The 21,007-nt window shown below is 50.5% G+C and overlaps 3 protein-coding genes across 4 annotated transcripts; 2 read left to right on the top strand and 1 right to left on the bottom strand.

Moving 5' to 3' along the window:
• The first annotated feature begins 7 nt into the window (after positions 1–7).
• Positions 8–11,923, top strand: TBC1D13 (TBC1 domain family member 13). The gene is made up of 12 exons (XM_071765772.1): positions 8–387; positions 522–595; positions 1,114–1,154; positions 1,669–1,730; positions 2,004–2,103; positions 3,237–3,319; positions 3,477–3,636; positions 4,465–4,672; positions 5,338–5,501; positions 6,836–6,996; positions 7,224–7,281; positions 7,890–11,923. The coding sequence occupies exons 1-12, from the start codon at positions 365–367 to the stop codon at positions 7,953–7,955; spliced, it is 1,200 nt and encodes a 399-aa protein (XP_071621873.1). The 5' UTR covers positions 8–364; the 3' UTR covers positions 7,956–11,923.
• Positions 11,924–11,968: 45 nt separating this feature from the next.
• ENDOG (endonuclease G) lies at positions 11,969–14,265 on the top strand. The gene is made up of 3 exons (XM_071765775.1): positions 11,969–12,567; positions 13,127–13,236; positions 13,894–14,265. Exons 1-3 carry the CDS (start codon positions 12,052–12,054, stop codon positions 14,177–14,179), a joined length of 912 nt encoding a protein of 303 aa, XP_071621876.1. The 5' UTR covers positions 11,969–12,051; the 3' UTR covers positions 14,180–14,265.
• Positions 14,266–14,991: 726 nt separating this feature from the next.
• Positions 14,992–20,203, bottom strand: SPOUT1 (SPOUT domain containing methyltransferase 1). 2 transcript variants are annotated; one of them, XM_071765773.1, is made up of 12 exons: positions 20,127–20,203; positions 20,004–20,046; positions 19,780–19,899; positions 19,145–19,304; positions 18,478–18,567; positions 18,143–18,192; positions 17,842–17,972; positions 17,352–17,424; positions 16,883–16,981; positions 16,128–16,230; positions 15,485–15,632; positions 14,992–15,306 (listed from the first exon to the last, which is right to left on the bottom strand). In XM_071765773.1, the coding sequence occupies exons 1-12, from the start codon at positions 20,154–20,156 to the stop codon at positions 15,232–15,234; spliced, it is 1,122 nt and encodes a 373-aa protein (XP_071621874.1). In that variant the 5' UTR covers positions 20,157–20,203; the 3' UTR covers positions 14,992–15,231. The 2 variants fall into 2 exon arrangements, with proteins under 2 accessions (XP_071621874.1, XP_071621875.1); XM_071765774.1 differs by lacking the exon at positions 20,004–20,046 and having other exon boundaries at positions 20,127–20,202.
• Positions 20,204–21,007: the final 804 nt, after the last annotated feature.

Below are 21,007 nucleotides of genomic sequence, written 5' to 3'. Positions count from 1 at the left end.
CCCTTCCCGCACCGGAAACACCGGAGACCTCGGGACGTTCGGGCCCTGCCCGCGGAGCTGGAAACCAGCGCGGGGATGTTGGCGGCTCTGCCCGCCCCGGCCCTGCTTCACACAGCGTGACCTCACCGCCTCCCGCGGCAGCGGCGTGACGTCAAGAGGTGACGTCAAGAGGTGACGTCAAGAGACAGCGTCACGGCCCGTGGCGCTCGGGCGGCCCGAGGCGGAGCCACAGTGGGGGCGGTTCCGGGGGCGCGGCCTGGCCTGACCCCCCCTACCCGCTCCCCCTCATCCCCCCCGGGCAGGGTCTCGGGGTTTCCAGCCGGAGCGTTTATGCGGCGCGCGGGGCCGTGTCGCGGGGGCCGCCATGTCGCGACTGCACCAGAGCAGGTGGGTGTCGGGGCCCGACCCGGCCCGGGCTGCGGCGGGGAGGGCTCGCTGGGGCGGGAGGGTGTCGGTGTCCGTGGGTGTAACGGGGGTGCCGGTGTCCGTGGGTGTAACGGCCGCGGCTCCGCTCCCCGCAGGATCGCGGATTTCCAGGAGGTGTTGGGCGAACCCACGGTGGCTCTGGGCAAGCTCCGCGATCTCTGCTTCAGCGGTGAGCGGCCCGGGGAGGGGACGGGACCGGACCGGGCCTGGGCGGGAGGGAGGGAGGGGTCTGGGGCTGCCTGGAAGCCCAGGCACGGGAGGGGGGTACGGGTCCCGAGGGGTTCGGGGGTCACGCCGGCTACCGCAGGGAACCCTCCCCGGAGCTGTCGGCGTGGGGGAGCCGAGGTGGCTGCGTTCTCAAGCCTGAGCTCCTTGGTGCCGCAGCGCTTTCCCCCGTGGCCTTTGAGCACAGCCCCAAACTTCTCGGCAAACCCTTCCTTCCCCCTCTTCCGAAGCGCTGCTGGGTTCTGCTCTGCCCTCTCCATCACCTGCACGGTCCCCAGCTTCCAGCACCCGCCTCAGGCGCCTTCCGCCCCCACCCCATCCCCCGGGGATGCACCGCGGGTAACCCCTGTAAACTCCTCCAAAAACTTCTTGGCCCTTGGGGAGGAAAAGTGCTGCCTTTCCCGGCGGTGTGGTGAGGAGAGCGGGGTTAACATCGTTATTTCTCTGCCTGCCGTTCCACAGGAATCCCCTTTGATGGTGGTTTGCGCTGCCTCTGCTGGAAGGTGGGTTTGGCTTGGGGCGCTTTTGTTTCTTGCCAGCGATGCTTGGGGTTGCTGGAGTGGATATACTGGGTTTGGGTGCTTAAGATTGTAAACAAACAAACAAACAAAAAAATCCAGGGCTTAAAAGCTGCTCAAAGTCAACAGTAATTTGTGGAGATGAGTGCTGGCACGATCACAACAGCACTTCCCAGCACTTCCCGACACAGGGCAGGCATTGCTTTGGGTGGTGGGAAGGGACTGTCTGCTCTCTGCATCAGAGCAGCCCTCAGTATTGAGCTAGGAGTGCATTTCAGTCAGGTTTGTTATTGATCAGTCCTGCAAACAGGTCTGTGCTGAGAAACAGCCCCCAAAATATTCCTGACTGCTGCTTGGCAAAGTACAAGGCTTTCTGCAGAAAGCTCCCAGTGCTTTCAGAGAGCAGAGCCAGCTCTGGTTGCTGCATTTGGTTTGTTCATCTTACAGGTGTAACAGCTCATTCTCCAAAAACTAATTCCTCTGCATGTTTTCTGGACAGATCCTCCTGAACTACCTCCCTTTAGAGAAAGCCTTATGGAGCTCTTTGCTGAAGAAACAGAGGTGAGGATGTGGGCACTGGCTCCTTTGTTTCTAATGATATCTGTGGAGAAGGAGAACAGTTCCTTAAATAATTAAGTACCTTCACAGAATGAATTTTTCTCCTGTGGAATGTACTGTTCTGTAGCCTGTCTCCTGGGTCTGGTGGATTGATCTCTTCAGCTGAAGAGAAAATCAAATGCCTCCTGGCTGAGGAAGGGGTTACTGAGAGATCTTCTGGAACTTTTGTTGACTTGATGTTCTGCTTCGTTGCAAATTCCTTTTTTCTTCTTTCAGGGATCTGTATTCCCAGTTCCTAAAGGAAATGATTATTCAACCTGGAATTGCCAAAGCAAACCTGGGTGTTTCAAGGGAAGATGTGACCTTAGAAGATCATGTAAGTACTGCTAAGCCTTTGTTTTGCAGAAAATTCCCCAGGGCTATAAACTCTGGACCCCTGGACTGCTCTTGGCTCTGTTCTGGGACTGAGAACTTTGCCCTGCTAGCAGGGGGGATGGTTCCTAGGTACCAGCCTGGTGCTTGTGTCTCCATAGCCTTCAATAGGAATTACTGGCAAAGCACTGATGGAAAAGAGCTGTTTTCAGCTATGCAAATCCCTTCTCCCCTCCTGTGGGGCTTGCTGCCCAGCTGCAGGTCTCCTAGGGAAAGGAAACTGCTGACAAGGGGTGCCTCTTGCAAAGAGACAGCTTCTGGGAAGTCAGGGCTGTGGGTGGACTCAGAGCAGGCTGCTCCAAACAGAGAGGAGAGGCAGCAGGGTCCAGTTGGGTTACAGTGTGGAAGGCAAAAGACTCATTTATTTCTAGTTAGTTTGCTGCTTTTTTTTTTTTTTCTCTTTTTCCCCCCTTTAATTATTTCCTGAGTTCCTTGGGTTTTTTCCTTCTCTGAAAGTGCTGTTAAGGGCTGTGTGTTGGGGGAGGGAATGAAGTAACTGATCAGAAGATGCTGTAAAATGATACAACTGCTTCCATGGCTGGTCCTGAACATGAACTTCTCTGCTAGCATGAGGTCCTCTGTGCTGCTGTGATCTCTGGAGGCTGTCAGACCAGTGTGTTTGTAACACCCCACTTATTGGCAGGTTATGGTCATCTTAGAATCATTTGGGTATCACTTTGGAATGTTGCTTTTATTTTTTTCCCCTTCTCTTGCTTAGTTGTTAACTGACTGTGCATGGATCTCAGCTGTAGAGGTTGGAGCTGCAGTCAGGAGTCTTGCTGACAGGGGGTAGGACACCTGATTTGGGAACAAAGTGAAGGGGCAGGTGAAAAGGGTTTGGAAATGTTGGCTTCTGTCACTGCTTGCTCACTCATTCGACAAGCTCTGAGCCAGTTCCTGCACACTGTCTGAAGGAACAACACTGTGTAGCTGGTGAGAGAAAAAACCTGAGGTGCTAGGAGTGTGCTGGTACCAGGCAACAGAGAAGCAGGAGAATTGTTAAATCAATGTGTATTTACTGAGGATTTTGATACATGTGAAACATACCTGTTCTCTTTCTGCTGTTTATTTCTTTAGCCTCTCAATCCAAACCCAGACAGCCGATGGAATACTTACTTCAAGGACAACGAAGTGCTTCTCCAGATAGACAAAGATGTCAGGTGTGTGAAGCACAGTGCCTCACCTTTCTGAACCCAGCTGGTTTGGTTAACCCTTCCTACTTTTATTAATATTAACATTAACATTAATCTGAGCCTCCCATTCAGCACGGGGCACACGCTTCCTCCTTCTGACCAGTTTCTTCTGACTCCCTCCCAGGAGGCTGTACCCTGACATGGCCTTCTTCCAGCGCCCCACAGACTACCCCTGCCTCTTAATCCTGGACCCCCAAAACGAGTTCGAGACGCTGCGCAAGCGGGTGGAGCAAACCACACTCAAGTCACAGACAGTGGCACGAAACCGCAGCGGGGTGACAAATGTGAGCTCTGGCTGTGGGGAAGGCACCTTGGTGATAAAGGGAAAGATGTTTCCTGTTTTGTTTTGTTTTTTTTTTTCTCCGTTTCTCTGGTTGTAGAGTTGAATTAAGTGAATACTGCAGCAGGTGCTGTGTGTTCTGGTGGCCAGGCAGCTTTGTGGGAGCAGCTGAAGTGCCTGATGGTTGGTAGAAAGTTAAAGGTGTATTTAATTTTAAGGGTTTTTTGTTTTTTTTTCCTGACTTCTGGTGGAAGTTGGCATTGCAGGAAGATGTCAGAGTTTTATGCTTGGTGTGCCTGTGTTTGGATGGGAACAAAACACTGAAGGATGGGAGCAAAACACTGAGGAGTTAATTTGTTGAAGTTAAATGTACATAATCTTCCAGAACTGTATCTCCTAAACCTGCAGTTAGGAAATGAGCTGGGAATGTGTGTTGTCCCTTTCCTCTTTCATGAGCATTACAGCACGAGTGCCACACGCTGTTGGGGAAGGTGGGTTGCTACCACAACAGATCTATGCTTTTCCTCATACTTGTAACAAAGAAGAGGAACTGCTGTGGTTTCACACTGCGTGGGGTCAGGTGGTGCAGTGATTCAGGGAACTGTTGCTGCAGACTGCTCTTTTCTTCAGGGCAGAGCCAGCATGAGGAGTTCAGTGCCTTTGTGCTTCCCGAGTTACTTGTCTTGGTTTATGTCAACACCTGCCTGTTTGGTATGAACTGCCCAAATCTTTTGGGGGCTCAGTCTAATAAAAGCCAAGCTTGTCATATGTACAAAATTACCCGTGCTGCTTGGTTATCCCAGATCAGCCTTAGTCTTGCCTTGCTCTTCAGGTGAGCTCCCCTCTTAAAACCACACCTAATTCTCTGAGCGAGTATGAAGTTCTGCCCAACGGCTGTGAAGCTCACTGGGAAGTGGTGGAGAGGATCCTGTTCATCTATGCCAAGCTGAACCCCGGGATAGCCTATGTTCAGGGGATGAATGAAATCGTGGGGCCTCTTTACTACACCTTTGCTACAGATCCTAACAGTGAGTGGAAAGGTGAGAGACTCTTTTGGCTGCTCAGGAACGGCCGTCGTACCGCATGTTCTCTGCTGTGGGAAGAAAGCTCTCTTCAAACAGCTCTGTGTGGACTGATCAGAGCCAAAAAGCAAATCCAGCAAAAGATGAGGAATTTGGGGGGACCAGAGCAAGTTGATAGAAACTGAATGGGTTGTGCGTGGTGAAAACATGGGAAGTGAGGATTAATGAGGTGTGTTTGTTTGTTTTTTGTGGATCTAAGTCACACTTCCTGAGACTTAAATTCTCTTTAGAAGCTCTTGTTTGCTTGTACTGTATGTGCCTGGTAAAAGAATGGGATGGGGGGTAGTTTGCCTTTTGCTTCTGCTCCATGGGAGCTCCAAGGGTGTGAGCTGTTAGCAGAGAGAGCAGATGGTGTTCTTAGGCACAGATAAATGTTTTGTGACCCCATGTCATGAAGACCTTGTGTTGCACACAGGGTCCAGGTCTGCAGTGACTCTGTAGAGTCTAGTTTAAAAAAAAAAGTGTTTTGTCTTGTCCCAGGCCAAACAAGTTTAGATCTGGTGGGATCTGCTATTTGAATCCAGTACAGCAGCCAGATTATGAAGTAAGAATAGATTTGAATCTCTGCCTCTATCAGTGAGGGCTTCCTCTAATCCTTCCATAATTTTTTTTTCTTTTTCTAGAACATGCTGAAGCAGACACTTTTTTCTGCTTTACCAATCTAATGTCTGAAATTCGGGACAACTTCATTAAGAGCCTGGATGATTCTCAGTGTGGTATTACCTACAAAATGGAGAAGGTCTACTCCACCCTGAAGGAAAAAGATGTGGAGCTGTATTTGAAACTGGTGAGGAATTTGGTATTATCTCTGAGTCTTGGCTAGAAGTGGAGGAGTGGAGCTTAACAGTGCATTTGAATGTCAGCCAGCTTTGTTAAACTGTTACTGAACAGAAGTTGAGAGAGTGTAGGAAGGGCTTTGCCTACAGAGCATGGAGGCTTTCTTATCTGTGAGCTGTAACAACCTCTCCTTGGAGTAAACCTAGAGCAAGCTGATACAGCAAGGTTTTCCTCCTCTGCCTGACTCTGAAAGCAAACAACAGTCATAGCAAAACTGCCAGCTGTGAGTTCAAAGTGATTTGGCCACAGACTTCTAAACTGGACCATCCCACCCACCTAATTGTCTCATTCCCTTTCATCCAAGGTTCTCAGGGTGCTTTGGTCAATGGAAGATTTTATCATATGCTGAAAACATCTTCAGGTCTTAGAGTCCATTTTGTGTGAAAGTCCAAGGAGAATTTGGAAGGGGAAGGTGTTCTTATCTCAGCCTTCACCAGATCACACTGAGATATATATCTATCTATCTATATATATATATATATATATAAACATATATATATTTTGTGTGTGTGTGTGTGTGTGTGTGTGTTAAGAAAAATCAAGACCTATTTCCTTTATAATCCAAAAGATGGTTTGTCAGCACAGTGACATGACCCAGTGTTGGTTGGTGGCTGATTCAGTGGAGAGAAAATGAACTGCTTACTATTTGGCTGGCAGGAAATGGTCTTGGCCATGCAGCAGCTGGTCCTTAAAGAATATCAGCAGGATCCTGTGCTTGTTTGACCTTGATTAAACTTACAGTCCTTAGGATTTAACAGCAGAAAACAAGAAAGCTTCAGGCTAGAAGTGCTTACAGTATATTTTACTGAGCATCACTGTGAACTCTGTTCCATCTTTTGTTTCTTTTTGTGGACAGTAAACCTTTTGATAAAGGGTTCTGGAAGGGAGAGGAAATCCTGACAAAACAAGTGCCTCTGCTAGAGGGGGAGGGCTGCTGCTTTGCAGATAAAATGCTGTTCAAATGGGAATGTTAAAATGACTTGGCAAGTTTAACGGAACTAACATAAATAGTGCCTTTAGGGAGAAAAGCTTCCTTTGCTCCATGTTGTGGAGAGAAGAACATTTTTTTTTTGTCTTGTCTGTAGACATGGGGCATGGCTGCACTGAAAATCTCTGTCTAGCTTGAGTGTGAGAGTCTTTGGGAGGAGGCAGGGGGTTTGCTGATGCTACAGCTTAGAGCTGTGTCAGGGTGGAGGTGGGGATGGAAACACGGGGCTCATCTCTTGCTTGTAGGGAGTTGGCCGAGAGCACGTATTCATTCTTTGCCTGGTGCATGTCTGACAGCAAGAACAGAACATCAAACCCCAGTTCTTTGCCTTCCGTTGGCTGACACTGCTCTTGTCCCAAGAGTTCCTGCTGCCAGATGTCATCCGGATCTGGGACTCCCTCTTTGCAGATGACAAACGTTTTGATTTCCTCCTGCTCGTCTGCTGTGCCATGTTGACGTAAGTACACAGCACAGGAAGCCTTCCTGCTCTTCTTTTTCCCTCCTTTACCTAAATCCAGGGTTCCAGGAGGCCTCAGTAGGCATGTGTTAAGGCATCTGGTGAATAGGTTATGGTCACAATGGTAGCAAAAGTGATTTCAGGGGTCTGGGGTGTAGTACAATCTGTTTTTTAAAGTTCCCGCATAAAAAAAATCCAAAGTAGCTGGGATAATTTCCATCTTTCAGACTAATCCGGGATCAGTTGCTGGAAGGAGACTTCACTCTGAACATGAGGCTGCTACAGGTGAGGATTAAATACAGTTGGCATGGGGAGCAAATTGAAGAGTCTTGAAATAGTGCTGTGAGAGCAGTGCATGAAGAAAAATCTTCAGGGATCTTACAGCCTGCTCCTTACTGGAAGTGTGAATCTTTTGCTTGTGCACCCATTCTTTCCTACAAAGAGATTGTCATGGACTAGAGGTTTTTGGTGCCTTTTGGCTTGCAAAAAAAATAAGTATTTTCCAGCAGGAGTGTTAAGCTTATTGGCCAAAAGCTTTTGTTTAGCTCTGTGAGAGCTGCAAACAGCTGCATTGCATGGTAGGATATCTCTGCTTCTGCCAGTTCCTGCTTTGGGTTGTGCAAGATACTGGCTTTGATAAGGCTTTCTGGCATGAAGATAGCCCTTGTAGCAGGCCAGCTTGTACCCTTGGAGGACAAATTCAAAAAGCAAGAACAAACCTTTAAGGGTATTGAGGTTTGATGAGTTAGAGAACAGGAAACTGCTATCTGTTAAAGGAGTAACTGAAACTGGCTGTGTCAAGAATGCTGTTGGCAAGGTTTGCCCTGCTTAAGTGAGAGTGTGCACAAGAAACCCTCCATGGTCACTTACATCACTTTGTTTTTTTGACCCAGGATTATCCAATCTCTGATGTTCATCTGATTTTGAAGAAGGCAAAGGAACTTCAGGATTCCAAATAGTCCATGAGCCTAACAAAAGGTGTCAGAGAATCTGGCAGTGGATCCCGGGAGATGCCCCCATGCAGTGGGGTGCATTAAAGCTCCTAGTGGTCTCTGCAGGACTTCAGGTTTTGTGTTTGGGCTACTGGCCACCTTGAAGACTTCTTCCTACTCTATTTATTAAGTCAAGGACTGATTATGTCCCCATCTACTTGGGTCCTGCACTCCAGAATTTTTCAAATCTCAAATGCCTCTGTGCTGCCAAAAGCAGTTCTTTGTATCTTTTTTTATGACTTTAAGTTTGGGGAGAAAGAAACCATATCCCTGAGGGGGTGGACTCCTCCTTCCTGGAAGAAGCTTACATGGAGTAACTTCTGATGGGGAAGGGAGAAGCTGAGTCCCATGGATTTTGGTGGTATGGAAGGATCTTCCTTCTGTGAATAGAATGTATGCCAATCAAGTCACACATCCTGTCACTCAAATAGCTTCTGGATTCTTCTTCTTTGTGTCTGCACTTGGCCATCCCTGGGGTATGCAAAGAAGATGATTGCATCAGCTTCTGGTGATTGTCATCTGTCTGGACCACTTTGCCTGAGAAAAAGACCTTGAGAAGCTGAGATGGGAGGACACAACTACAGCTGGTGGCTTTGTGCACTGAAACTGCCTGAATCCAGACTTGCCTTATCAACAAGGTCTCCTTGGAAGCAAGACCATGGTGGTTTTAATCAACGAGTCAAGAGTAGTTCAAAGTCAAGCCTTATTACACACAGCCTTAGAGCAGGAGCTTGTTGCTGCAGGGAGGCCTCCAGCTGCTTTCCTGGCTCTGAACAGGAGCATATCCAGCTACAGTGAGGATTCTGAAATACAAGAAATGGGCATCTAGTTGTGTGCAATGGAGACAGACCTATTTATGGGCTTGTACAGGTGTGGCACTGGGGTTTTCTGCCTCAGTGGCTTGCACAGTTTTGCCCTGAGTAAGCTCTGGTCACAGTAACCTTGAAGACATGGTACAGGTCCAATGTACAATTCAGAGTCCTATTCTGGTGTAATCCAGTGGTCATACAAGCATTTCAGTCGTTATGGGACTGCTGGGGCTGATCCACTTCTCTCTGTACTGATTCTGTTGGGAGTCACAGTCCTACGTTGGACACTTGTCCCTCTTGAGAGGGGAAAGTTTTCAGAGTTTCATTTCAGACACCACAGAACAGGCTCGGGAGGACATCACTTAATACAAACTATGGAGAGAACTGCTGACCTGCCAGCAGAGTCAAGCTGATCAGAAGCTGCAGTCCTTGGAGGGAGAAACTGCCAGCACCCAGGTGCTTAGGTGGTGCAGAAGCTCTTGGGTGAACACTAATCCAGCCTGCTTTTCCCTTTCTTTCTGTGCTCTGCTGGCTCACCTCTGCATAGCTGTTTGACACTGCAGTTTTTGGTATTTATGGGTATTGATTTGTTAAAGGTCAGTCTTCTTTGTAAGATCTGCTTAAGCTGCTGATGGCCTAGAATTGCCCTAGCAGGAGGGATGTTGTCAGCTTTCAGCTTTTTTACTAGTGCTTTATCTTTCACTGAGGGTCAGTTCTTTACATGCTATTGTTATTTTCACAAGGGTGGTTAGGGAGACCAGAGAAAAGGTTGAGGCATGTGCCTGTGTTCCTATTGTCAATCCCAAGCAATCTCTGCCTCTTTAGAAAGTGCTTGAGTGACACTGGTGCAGCCAGGTGTTGCTGCTGTAGTGGAGCAAGAGGAACTGAAGACTTCAAACAATCTGTAATTAATACTTGTGGCTAAGTGTCCCTCTGCTGCAATCCTTTTAAAGAGTAGTTTTCCTCCAAGAAACATTGAGTGGATAGACCAGGACAGCTGTGTGATGAAACATCCAGTCTGCTGTAACTGCTGGATAGATCTTTCTGCCTTCCAGGTGGTCTCATGGGCTCAGCTCTTGGGTCCTCTGCACTAGAGAGGGAAGCCCATAGTCAGACCTCTGGTAGGCACAAATGTAGAACCAGAGGGCTGAACTCTTGGGTAGAATTGGATCTCCTCCAAGCACTTCTGCCTCAGAACTGCTCTAAATACTGCTTAGCTCTCACATTCCATGTACAAGCTCTGCTCGCACCTCCTGAAGTACCTGGCCTGTCCCTTTTGGGTTCCTCTGGTGAGTGCAGGGTTCCCTTATCCTGTATTTTCTTACTGGTAACAGGATCATTCATGAGGGTTCCTGCTCTGGATAGCTAGAAGTCTCATTAAAATAACCTGAGAAGGTAGCAGACCAATCAGGATTAAAACTTTACTTGGAGGTCAACTTCTGCTTGTTTTCAGGGTAGTGTTTTGGGTTGAACTCCTGCAGTGGTCTTGAGCCAGGTGCTGGTCTGTAGTGTTACAAACACTCAAGGAAGAGAGTAAAGAGATGGCCACTCAAGCAGCAGTTCAGGCAGCTTGCTGGGAACAGGAATCATGCTGCCTTCTCCCTTCCTGGCTGCTGAAGGGCTTATGTTGTGCCATCCTACTTCTCTTCAGGGAGTGATGGTGAATGTTTTTAAAGGGAGCCTGCAGTAGATTCATGGGATGTGATCAGAGCTTTGGCTACTGGGGAGTTCTCTGGGATAAATCCAGATGGTGGCTACTAAACTGAGTTCTCTGGGGAGAACTTGTAACACCTTTGATCCAGGCAGGCTGATTCCTTCATGAAAAGGTGTTTTGTGCCCTTCTGTATCCCCACCTTTGTGGTAGGGCTTCTGCCTGGCTGTTGAAAGGAGTTGTCCTTTCCTACTTGGGACATCCATTTCTTTATTCCAAGATTTTCTCCTTTCTTTAAGAGCGAAACCAGATGTTCTGAGGTGGCAAAAGAAAGCCTTGTTACCAGATTTTTAATGTCCTTGTGAGCTTCCTTGGTTTCATGCCTCAAAAGGCTTTTGGTGATTTTTTTTGTTGTGGAGGTCAGGCAGTATTTAATGAGTGGTTCCCTGCCAGTGTGGCCAAGCAACAACTGCTCCACCCTTGAGAGGTTTCCACCTCTCATTTCTTTCAATCCTAATCCCCTGCAGGAGCAGTGGGGTCGACAGAAGCAGCAGTTCTTTAGGTCAGGAGGTCAGGACCCTAAACAGAGGGTGTTTAAATAGCTTTTAAAACACATTCCCCACAGACCCAATGTTGCCAGGCAGGGGAAGGGGAACTGGACCCATCTCCATCCCTGGGAAGCAGCAGGACCTGTGGGAAGAGAGGAGCCTTCCCTGGGGAAAGGGGTTTGCTCTGCTTGTGCCTTGCTGTAGTTCTGGCTGTGGGAAGCTTTGTGGCTTTGCCAGTCAGGTGGAAGCAATGGGACAACAGAGATCAAGTTGGTGGTGGCAGTCACTCGGAACACTGGGTTTTGTGTTTGAATTTTGTGACCTAACCGGAATTATTCACGCGTTGGCGGTGAGCGGGATGAAGGCGTTGGGGAAGGCAGGGGCAGTTTTCTCTTAGCGAGTGTGACTTGATCTGTTTAGAGCACTTCTGAAACTGCAGATCATTGTTGTGATCTTTCCTTGCAAGAGAGGAACAAGTAACGCTTTTTTGTTTTGTTTCGTTTTCACCTTGTCTGGAAAGAATTTCCAGAACAGGCTCTAGAGAACACTTCACCACTCTAAACCTCCTCCTTTTATGCTTCCTTTTAAACACTATTTTTATAACGCTTCCTTGAACGAAACGGGTGGCTTTGTGCACACATCTCCTGGTGCTGTGACTCCTTTGGAGTTACCGCTGCTGCCGGTGATCACCACAGCGTTCAGCAGCGCTGCGGCAGCGGCCTCGGACCGGCACCGAACCGCCGGGTTCTCCGGTGCGGGGTTGCCGGGGGAGCTGTGGCGTTCCCTGAGGAATCCCAGGGCTCTGGGGTAGGGTGGCCGGTGGGACCCACTCTTTATTTGTGTACCCTCTCCTTCGAGCCCTCCTTGTACCCCCCCCCGGGACTCTGTCACGCTGCTCTCACTCTCCCAATAAAATGGTTCCTCCGATGTCGCCTGGGGCTGTCCTGAGGCGCCCCCTCGCCCTTAAAGCGGCGATGTCCCCGCCGCTGGCTCGGGGCGGAGCGGGGAAGCCGAGGCCCGTTTAAGCAGCGGGTCCGCCGGGGCTGAACGCGGCCATGCTGGGGGCCCGATGGGTGCTGCGGGCCCGGTGGGTGCTGCCCGCCGCCTCCCTGGCGCTGGGCGCGGGGCTGGGAGCCGCGCTCGCCACTCGCCGCGGGTCCCAAAGCGATGAGGCGGAGGGGTTGCTGGCCCGCCTGCCCGTGGTGCCCGTGGTGGCTGCGGCCGGCCCGCCGGCGCTGCCGGGCTCCGGGCGGGTGGAGCTGACCAAGTACGGGCTGCCCGGGCTGGCGCAGCTGCGGAGCCGTGAGTCCTACGTGCTGTGCTACGACCCGCGGAGCCGCAGCGCCCTTTGGGTTGTGGAGCAGCTCAACCGGGAGACCCTCAGCGGCACCTCCGACCGCGGCGACTGCGAATTCCTTGAGGATGATTCGGTCCACGAGTACCACCGAGCCACCAACGCCGACTACCGCGGCAGCGGCTTCGACCGCGGGCACTTGGCCGCTGCTGCCAACCATAAGTGGAGCCAGAAAGCCATGCGGGACACCTTCTACCTCAGCAACATCGCCCCGCAGGTAGGAATCACCCCCCCGAGGGGCAGCGGGAGGGATCGTGCCTCCCGGGGAGGGGGGAAAGGGGAAGGCGGAGCTGCCCGCGGTCAAGGACGGGCGCTGCTCCCTGCTCCAACCCTGCTCGAAGCCTCTGCGGCTCTTGCGTGGGTTTGTCCTTGTAGTGGTTCAGGCAGAAAGAGTGAATCCAAAGTCGCTGGAGGGTGTAGGATTTCCTGCTAAACCCAACCAGAGGGATCTGCAAAGGTGCCCTCCTGTGCGCTGCTTCTCTCAAGCGGAGAGAGACGCTGCTCAGCACGGGTGATTGCAGGAGCAAAACGGAACAGGCAGGGAGATTATTGTTGCAAAAAATCATGGTCTGAGGTGAATGGGTTCTGTTCTTGCGTGTGCAAAGCAGGACCTCGTGTACACAGTGTCCAGAGCAGAAGCAATAGTGGAGATGACCTGGAACGTGCTTGGAGTGCTGTGACGTGTTATAGTAAAGGCAGGTGTTATTCTTCTTAACAATGAGGAAATTCCCCACTGATTGACTTGGCTGCCTGTCTCACCCTGGTTGTATTTCTAGGATCCTCATTTAAACCAGCATGCCTGGAATAACCTTGAGAAGTACAGCAGAGGCTTAGCAAGAAGCAACAAGAATGTCTACGTCTGCACAGGACCCCTTTACCTGCCCAGGTAAAACAGGAGAGCCAGACTGGGATTCTGCTTGAAAGATGCACTGTGCTGGGCAAGGAAAGAGCAGGCTGAGGGGTGCAGCTCCCACATGGGAGTGATCTGCCAAGTCCCTGCTCTGTAAGGGAGACCAGCTGTGTGCAGAGGCTCTGTGGAAGGATACTTGCTTAAGACTGAGATTAATTTGTGCATGCCTCATTCCAGGTCATTATTTCATGAGTAAAGGCATGTTTTCTTGAGTTACAACATTAACTGTGTCATTTTTGTTTGTAGTCTTCAGCAATCAAGTGCATTACTAGATTATTAGGCTAAAATTAGACTGCATACCCTTTTCCTGTAGAATAATGCTTCCAAGGTCTCCACTTCTGAGCTTGACTTTATGTGCAAAGACCTTGATGCAGCACTAAGAGCTGCTGTCTCACATTGAGATCTCTTCAGGAAACAGCTTGGAGAGAGACTGCAGGAAAGGGACTGGGGGGAGCAGACCCATCACACAGCTCAGGCCCCCACCATGTCACGTAGCCTGTGTTTTAGTGGTGTTTTTACACTACTGCTTCTCCCCCATGCTATGGGGGCTCTCTTGGGGGGAGTAGCTGAGGGCTGAGGGGGTGGATGTGGCATCAAGCTGGGAAATAACACTGGATGTTGCTGTTGGTGCAGGATGGAGGCTGATGGGAAGATGTATGTCAAGTACCAGGTGATTGGGAAGAACAACGTGGCCGTCCCCACCCATTTCTTCAAGGTGCTTATCCTGGAAAAGGAGAGTGGGGAGATTGAGCTGCGCTCTTATGTGATGCCCAACAGCCCTGTGGATGAGAAAATCCCCCTGGAACGATTCCTGGTTCCCATTGAGAGCATTGAGCGAGCTTCAGGGCTCCTTTTTGTCCCAAACATCTTGAAAAGAACAAGCAACTTGAAAGCCATCACAGCTGGAAACAAGCACTGAATCCCAACTAAACAAATCCAGGTATCCCCTGGGGAGGGACTCACAGCAGTTGTCTGCAGAATAATTGTTCCTTGTGTAATTTTAAATGTGGGAAGTAAGAATCCAACCAATGCCTCTTTACCCTTGCCCTTGTTTCATTTAAGAGTGAAATATGCACAGGTGGCAGGTCCCTAGGGAGGTCCTGCAGAAGGCTCCTGGGTACTTCACACCATCATGGGTCTTCAGTTTGTTCTGTCTGCAGTACAATGTACCCCTGTAATTGCTCCCTTTATCTGTGGCTTGTTAAGATGCAAAGGGAAGTTACTGAATTTATTTTACTTAGTAAAGAAGGATGGGAGCAAGATGAGTGCGGGGGGGGGAGAGCTTCCTTTTTCTGTGGCCAAAGGACTGTTTGATTGTTTACTTTCAAAAGATGGTTTTAGCAGTAAAGCTTTGAACCCCCAAAGTATTGGTTGCTTCTTATCTGCTATTACCAAAGCCCTGAATATCTCAGCAGGTGGGGGCAAGACAAAGCCAACTTTTCCATCTGTTTTCCTGTTGGAGCTCACTGTAAGCAGAGCTTAAGGCATTAGAAAGGGAGCCCAACTGAAGCTCCAGCCCTTCCTGCTGTTGGGAAGGATGAAGCTTTGGAGTTGAAGAGGGAGCTGAGGAAGTTAAGCTGCCTGTGACAGGAACAGCTTCCTGGCATAAGGATTAAGTTTTGACTTAGTTTAAGTCTGAAGTCACACGGCTTTGGGGGGCACTGAGCATGCAGGATCTGACACAAAGTGCCCATTCTCTCCACCAAGACACTCACAGAATTCCAAGGCAGCTGGGGTTCCACACTGCTTTATTTCCCCACCCCAGACTTGTCCCAGCTGCTGAAGGGCAGCCACCAGCCCTTGGCTGGCCCCTGCAGGCAGGAGGGCACAGACTTGCTGCACTGCCAGCGTTAGTCACGCTGTGCCTTGGCCCTGCCAGGCTCTTGGAGTGCTTTGCCCAGCAGCCCAGCTTCAGTCAGCCCCTTCCCAAGGCACTCCTCAGCTGATGCCAAGGTCAGTGGTTTCCTCCCCTCAGCTCTCTCGGGGTGTCTTCACAGCCTCATGGATGTGGGGTCTCAGTGCAGAGAGAGAGATCAGGAGCGCTTCCTAGAAGAGACCCGGGTGACAGTCAGAACCACTGATGTCTCAGGACAGGAGCTGTCTCAGGAGCCAGCTGCTCTTTGCTGAGGTGTCACCACGGGACACACAGGCTGTGTCACTGCCCCAGGCAGGACCAGTGCTGCTCTGCACACACAGGCACTGCACCCTGAGCCACCTGCCCTACCTCTGTCCGGATGGTTCGGCTGCCTTGGCTGGGACAAGTGTTCAGGTAGAAGTCAAACAAGACACTTGGGTCGGTGACCTCCAGCTTTGGATCCACATCAACCCCAGCTTCCAAGCCCTCAAGACCTCCAAAGACAACAAGGGCATGCCTAGGGAAGAGCACAGGGACAGGGTGAGAAGGGTGAGCAGTTCTTACCCTGTACCAAGGCAGATTAAACATCAAACCTTCAAATAGATTAAAAGTTGGCTTCACAGAAACAGCTCTCTCTGCTCTTGCAGTTGAAGTTGACTCATTTATTTTGTTCAGGTATCTGGGTCTGTGTTCAAACCCCTCTATGCTGCCCTTACTGGCAATCATCAGTGCAGCCCCAACCCTAACAAAGCCCCAGAGCACTTGGCCAATGTGACAGTCCCTTCTATCAACTCCAGAAAGCAAGAAAGGAATTGGCTTTGTCCTGGGGTGCTTCTCCCAGCTTCTGACATGCAGCAGTATGTGTCTTGCTGTTAAAGGGAGCAGTGGAGCCTGGAGGTGAGTCTTGCACTTGTATCTAGGAGCATTCCTGCCTAGGAGAGCACTAAGGGCACAGGGCAGCTCTGTCACCCCCACAAGGCTCTGTGTGGGGCCAAGCAGGCAGGACACAAACCTGAAGGAGGGGAGACTGGCCTGGTCCACGGAGCTGCCCCTCTCTGAGGTGCCAATGGAGAGATCGTAGCCTTCCTTGAAAGGGCATTCTGAAAACACAGCACCTGGGAAACAAACACAAGATGGGGTTGCTCATGTGGTGCCCTTGCCCATGCTGTTTGCCTTCTGGATGGGCTGGAACACTCCACAGGTGAGTAGCAGCAGTAGGAGGAGGAATTGCTTTTCAGTGCCTCTAGTGCATCAGAAGAACAGTTCCTCTTTCCTACATCATTTGGTGTCTGGCACCTTCTCAACTGCAGCACCTTTTCCTCAAAGCTCAAATGGGTGCTGGAGCCATTCCTTACCTAATGGCTTACAGTTTTTTTGTAAGAGTTCAAATCAATCAGAAAATAGGAGGATTTTGCAGGGCTCTTGAGCTCAAAGTTACTGCTGGCTTTGATGTGAAGGAACAGAAGGTAGTTGTCATGGAAATGGAGAGCACCAACTCATTTCCTGCTACAGCATGGACAACTGGTGCAATGGTGAGTGGAAGTACAGGGTAGAGTACCAGTGGGTGACTGGGGTGATTCATGCTCCTAGTTTTAGCCCTTAAATCTGATTGCCATGTGGCTCCTAGCTGCGAGAGCTGCCTTTGAGACAAAACAAGATTGCTAAGAAAGTTATGTCAGTGTGTGCTGCAGACATGCAGCCAGTGGGCCTGAAATGGGTGTGGAAGCCCAGGCAGAGACATGGCTGAGAATTTCTGCAAATACTCACTCAGGCAGGAGGCAAGGCGGACGCTGTAACCCCAGTACAAGCCTGAGACTGTCCGAGGGTGGTGGGAGGACACCACGGTGCCTTTCCGCACCTTGGCTTCTGGAAGGGAAGCAAAGAGATGGAACAAGCCCTGGGATCTTCTAGGGAGAGCTGGGTTTGACCAGCCACATGCAGCAGTTTCTTCTGGGGCACGGCACTGCTTGGGTGTGCAAGCAAGAACTGCTCCTTTTGAGGGCATTCTGGACAGGGTGTAAGTGTGTTTGGTCTGTTTGTTGTTGGTCAAGGAGCTGGCAGTTCTTAACCAGTTAACTAGGGAGTACAGCATGGGTGTATTAGAATTGTGTGTAGGGTGAAGGGCACATGCAGAGCTGTTGGGTGCTTTCAAACAGGAGTGATTTGAAGGCTGTTGTATGGAGGGACCAACTCCTGCAGGGCTGCAATTTACAGATTCAGCAGAGCAGAAGGTTACCTGGGTTCTGGGGCTCCTCCAGGCGCACAGTGACTCGCAGACCAGGGTTCAGCTGTTTGTCAATCTGCACCTCCTGCAGGGACAGTCAGGATCAGTGTTGGGTACTCTGGAAGTACTGGGGAGGAAGGGAACCCTCTGGGGAAGTGAGGGTCTGTCCTGGCCCAGGGCTGGAATGGCTGGAATGAGGAGCTCTGTGATCTGAGCCTGCAGAGCAGGCTCAGGGGGAGCTGGGTCAGCAGTCTGAGACTTATTTTGCTGCTCCAGGGTTCAACTCCAGCAGAGAAGGAATGATGTGCTGGAAAGGGAAGGCTCACCAGCACCTGGGAAGCTCCAGCCATTAATGAGCCAGAAAGGACAAGACAGTAACAGCATGAAACTTCATGCCAGCTTTCCACAGCCTTCAAAAACCCAGCAGTGCCCACCCTGCCTGCTTCACATCTGCCAGACAGAGGGAATTGTTCTGGGATTTGTGGGTGCCAGATGGACATACCTTTCTCATCCCACAGTTGACAAAAGAGCCTCTGCCTGGCTTAGTTGGCCGATCCAACACGACCCCTTCCCGGTATTCCGAGTCCTCATCCACACGCATGTGGTGGGGGCTGTCCAGGGGATTGAGGAGCCCTAGAACAGCACAGAGGGAAAGAGCTGCTAAGGAGAGGACACAGACTGGTAACACAGGGGTAAGTGCAACTGCTCTGCCTGCACCATGAGGTGGGGAAAAGCCATCCAGTTCTGAGCATCCCATGCAAAACAAGAGCCAGAGCTCAGGGAGGGACAGAGAGAACTGTTACCTGCAAATTGCAGATCCTCATGTTTTGGAAAAAAGGATTTCCTCAAGTACCTGTTGTCAGAGAAAGCTGAAATGTGAAACCAGTTTTTTTGCTTTGGAATCCAAGCCTCAATTCCAGCCCTGTATTGATTCAAAGTACTTTCTCCAAGTCCTTGATCTATCACTGACGTAGCATGCAGCTTGTATCCTGCACTTACTGTGTTTCCAGTTAAAACTCCTGAACCAGACATGGAACAATCAGATCCTGCATAACTGTGCAGGATAAACAGTCTGGCTCCTGCTCCCATAGCCTCTGGCAGTCAGTTCTGATGTGCAGTGTGACCACTGTGGACTTACTGAGGGCACTCCAAGTACTGGAGGATCCGAGCCAGCTGCACGCACGCCTTTCCTTTCCTCCCAATTCCTTCAAAATCTCCTTCCACAGTCCTGAAAGAGAAAGAAAGCAGCTTGTGAACTCAGCAAGAGACTGCACAGCCCCACATAGCCAGGTTTCCAGAAAACCAAGCCCCTTGCTCCTTAATCTGAAAGCTGCCCTCCCTTCCTCCCCGAAAATAAATGGGACCACTTGTAAAAGGGGCTACTCCAGAGCTAGAGACTGAAGTTTAATTTGGAACTCTCTGTAAACAAAACACCTTTTCCAGTTTTGCTTTGCTTTTATCTTTGTGTATCTGTGTATTGATACATCTGTGGATGCTACAGAGCTCCATTGCTTGGCCAGTGAAAAGCTGAGGGAACAGGAATTCATCTTCCATTAGCATGTACACAAGCCATAAGAGTATAGGGCTTGATCCTCTGCTGCTTTGTCATTCCCATTCTGGGGGATGATCCTAATTGCCAGGACAGTTGGGTCAACATCTTTTCCCAGTGGCACAGGGATCCCTTTAATCGTGGCATTCAAGGATTTGCTTGAGAATGCACAGTTCTTCCCTGGTCTCAGCTTAAAAGACCGAAGAAACAGACAGCAGAGAGAAGATGCTTTCTGCAGAAGATGGCTCCTCCTTACTTTACGTTTTCTCCCTCCTCGTCAAACACCACGATCTCATCCACACAGAAGATGGCACAGGCCCGAGCAATCTGTCCAGCAAGGTAGGTCCTTAGCTCCAGGGACTGAGCATTGTTCAGGATGGAGCCTGGCAGGGCAATGCTCAGCGTGTAGTGACGCCCTGGGGGAAGGGAGTGTGATCAGAGGAGAGCCAGTGGTATATATACAGCATTTGATTTACTGCTTTAAATGTTCAGAGGGGTAGGACAGAAGAAATTTTCCCTTTAGGAATTTCTTCTCGGCCTCTGACTTGTCAGCTGTAAGGGGCAGGCATCCTTTTAAGGAGGAAACTTGTTGAAAAATCAGTTTGTACCCTCTTATTCCAGTAATTCCTAAAAATTCTGTCCTAGCTTTCAAACCATGTCATGGGGGAAAAAAAAACCCCTCAAACAGCTCCTGTTTCTTAGCTTTTAGCCACAGGTTTTCTCTTAATAAGGTCTCACATGCTACACCATGTTCACACCTGTGGGATGATCTGTATCAGACCTGGGCAGCAGAGCATCACCTCTCCTATCCATGTACAAAACTGACTTTTCAGACCCAAGTTCTTCGGCTCTTCCAGCCCAGGCCTCCCCACAGGGGCTCAGCCGCCTCACCTTTATCTTCCTTCTGCTCCTCCTCTTTCTTAGCTTGTTTTTCTGCCAGCTCCCGCATCCGCTGCTTTTCCAGTTTTTTCAGTAGCCTCATTTCCTTCCATTTTTTCTTCTCGGCTTTCCCTGGAACGCGGGATGTTTTGCACAACGAGCGCACAGCGCAGGGCAGCCCCGCTTTCCTTGCCCGCCCCTCACCCCCCCAGGGCAGGGGGATGTCCCAGCCTTACTCTCCTGCTTCCAGCGGCGCCAGTCCACCCTCCTGTCCTCAACCTGCGGGAAACAGCCGCCTTTACCGCCCGGCTCCCCTCAGGGACCGCCCGCACACCCTCCCCTCCACGCACCCCGCGCACCTCCACGCCTCTGGGCCGCTTCTCCGCCATCTTCCGCACCCTCTTCCCCCACCTCCTCCGGGCACGCCCCTCGGCGGCGCTGATTGGTCCAGAGGGGCGCTTTGTGCCCGCCCTACAGCGGGTGAGCCAATAGGGAGAAGGGGGCGGGGCCAGCCTGAGCCTCACCTCAGGGGGGAGCTGAGCGCTGCGGGGGAAACTGAGGCAGAGAAAAGCCGGGAAGAGAAGAGGTTTAAGGGAAACCTAATTACGATGCTCCAGTATTTGAAGGTCAGCTACAAAGATGCAGAGTCCCCATTTACAAGGGGCACCGAGCACAAGTTGCTGCTGGGGAGGTTCCATTTGAACAGCAGAGGAAAATTTTTCCTCGTGAGGGCAGTCAGACGCTGGAATGGCCTCCCAGGGGAAGAGGTGGATTCCATCGCTTTAGGAGGTTTTAAGTCTCAGTTCGACGGGGTGCTGGGATGTTTCATGTAAACAATAATATCAGAAGGGTTGGACCAGAGGATTCTTGAGGTCCCTTCCAACCTGACATTCCAGGATTTTATGAAATTCCCCTCTGTGGAGGAGCTGGGGTGGCCTAAATCTGGACACCCACATCAGGTGTGTTGGAGGATGAGGGGGAATGCACCCTGTGTGGTGTGAGCAAGGGTCTGCACACATAGGAGTGTTGCAGTTGATCTGCGTGTTAGTAATGTCAATTCCTGTCTGTGTGTCTTTTCCAGGGACTGCATTTGGCAGGAGTAGGGAGGCAAAATGTCCTCCAGTAGCACCCTCACCCACCCAGGATGCTCCAGCAGGTGAGAGGGGAAGCCCCTGCCATGGGTGAAGGCAGGAGGTGGGTGTTTGCTTCTCTCCACCCCTCCTTGTGGGACAGTGCAGCT

This window comes from Heliangelus exortis, chromosome 22, assembly GCF_036169615.1.
Source record: "Heliangelus exortis chromosome 22, bHelExo1.hap1, whole genome shotgun sequence".
NCBI classification, from domain to species: Eukaryota; Metazoa; Chordata; class Aves; order Apodiformes; family Trochilidae; genus Heliangelus; species Heliangelus exortis.
This window is presented reverse-complemented; position numbering and strand designations above follow the sequence as displayed.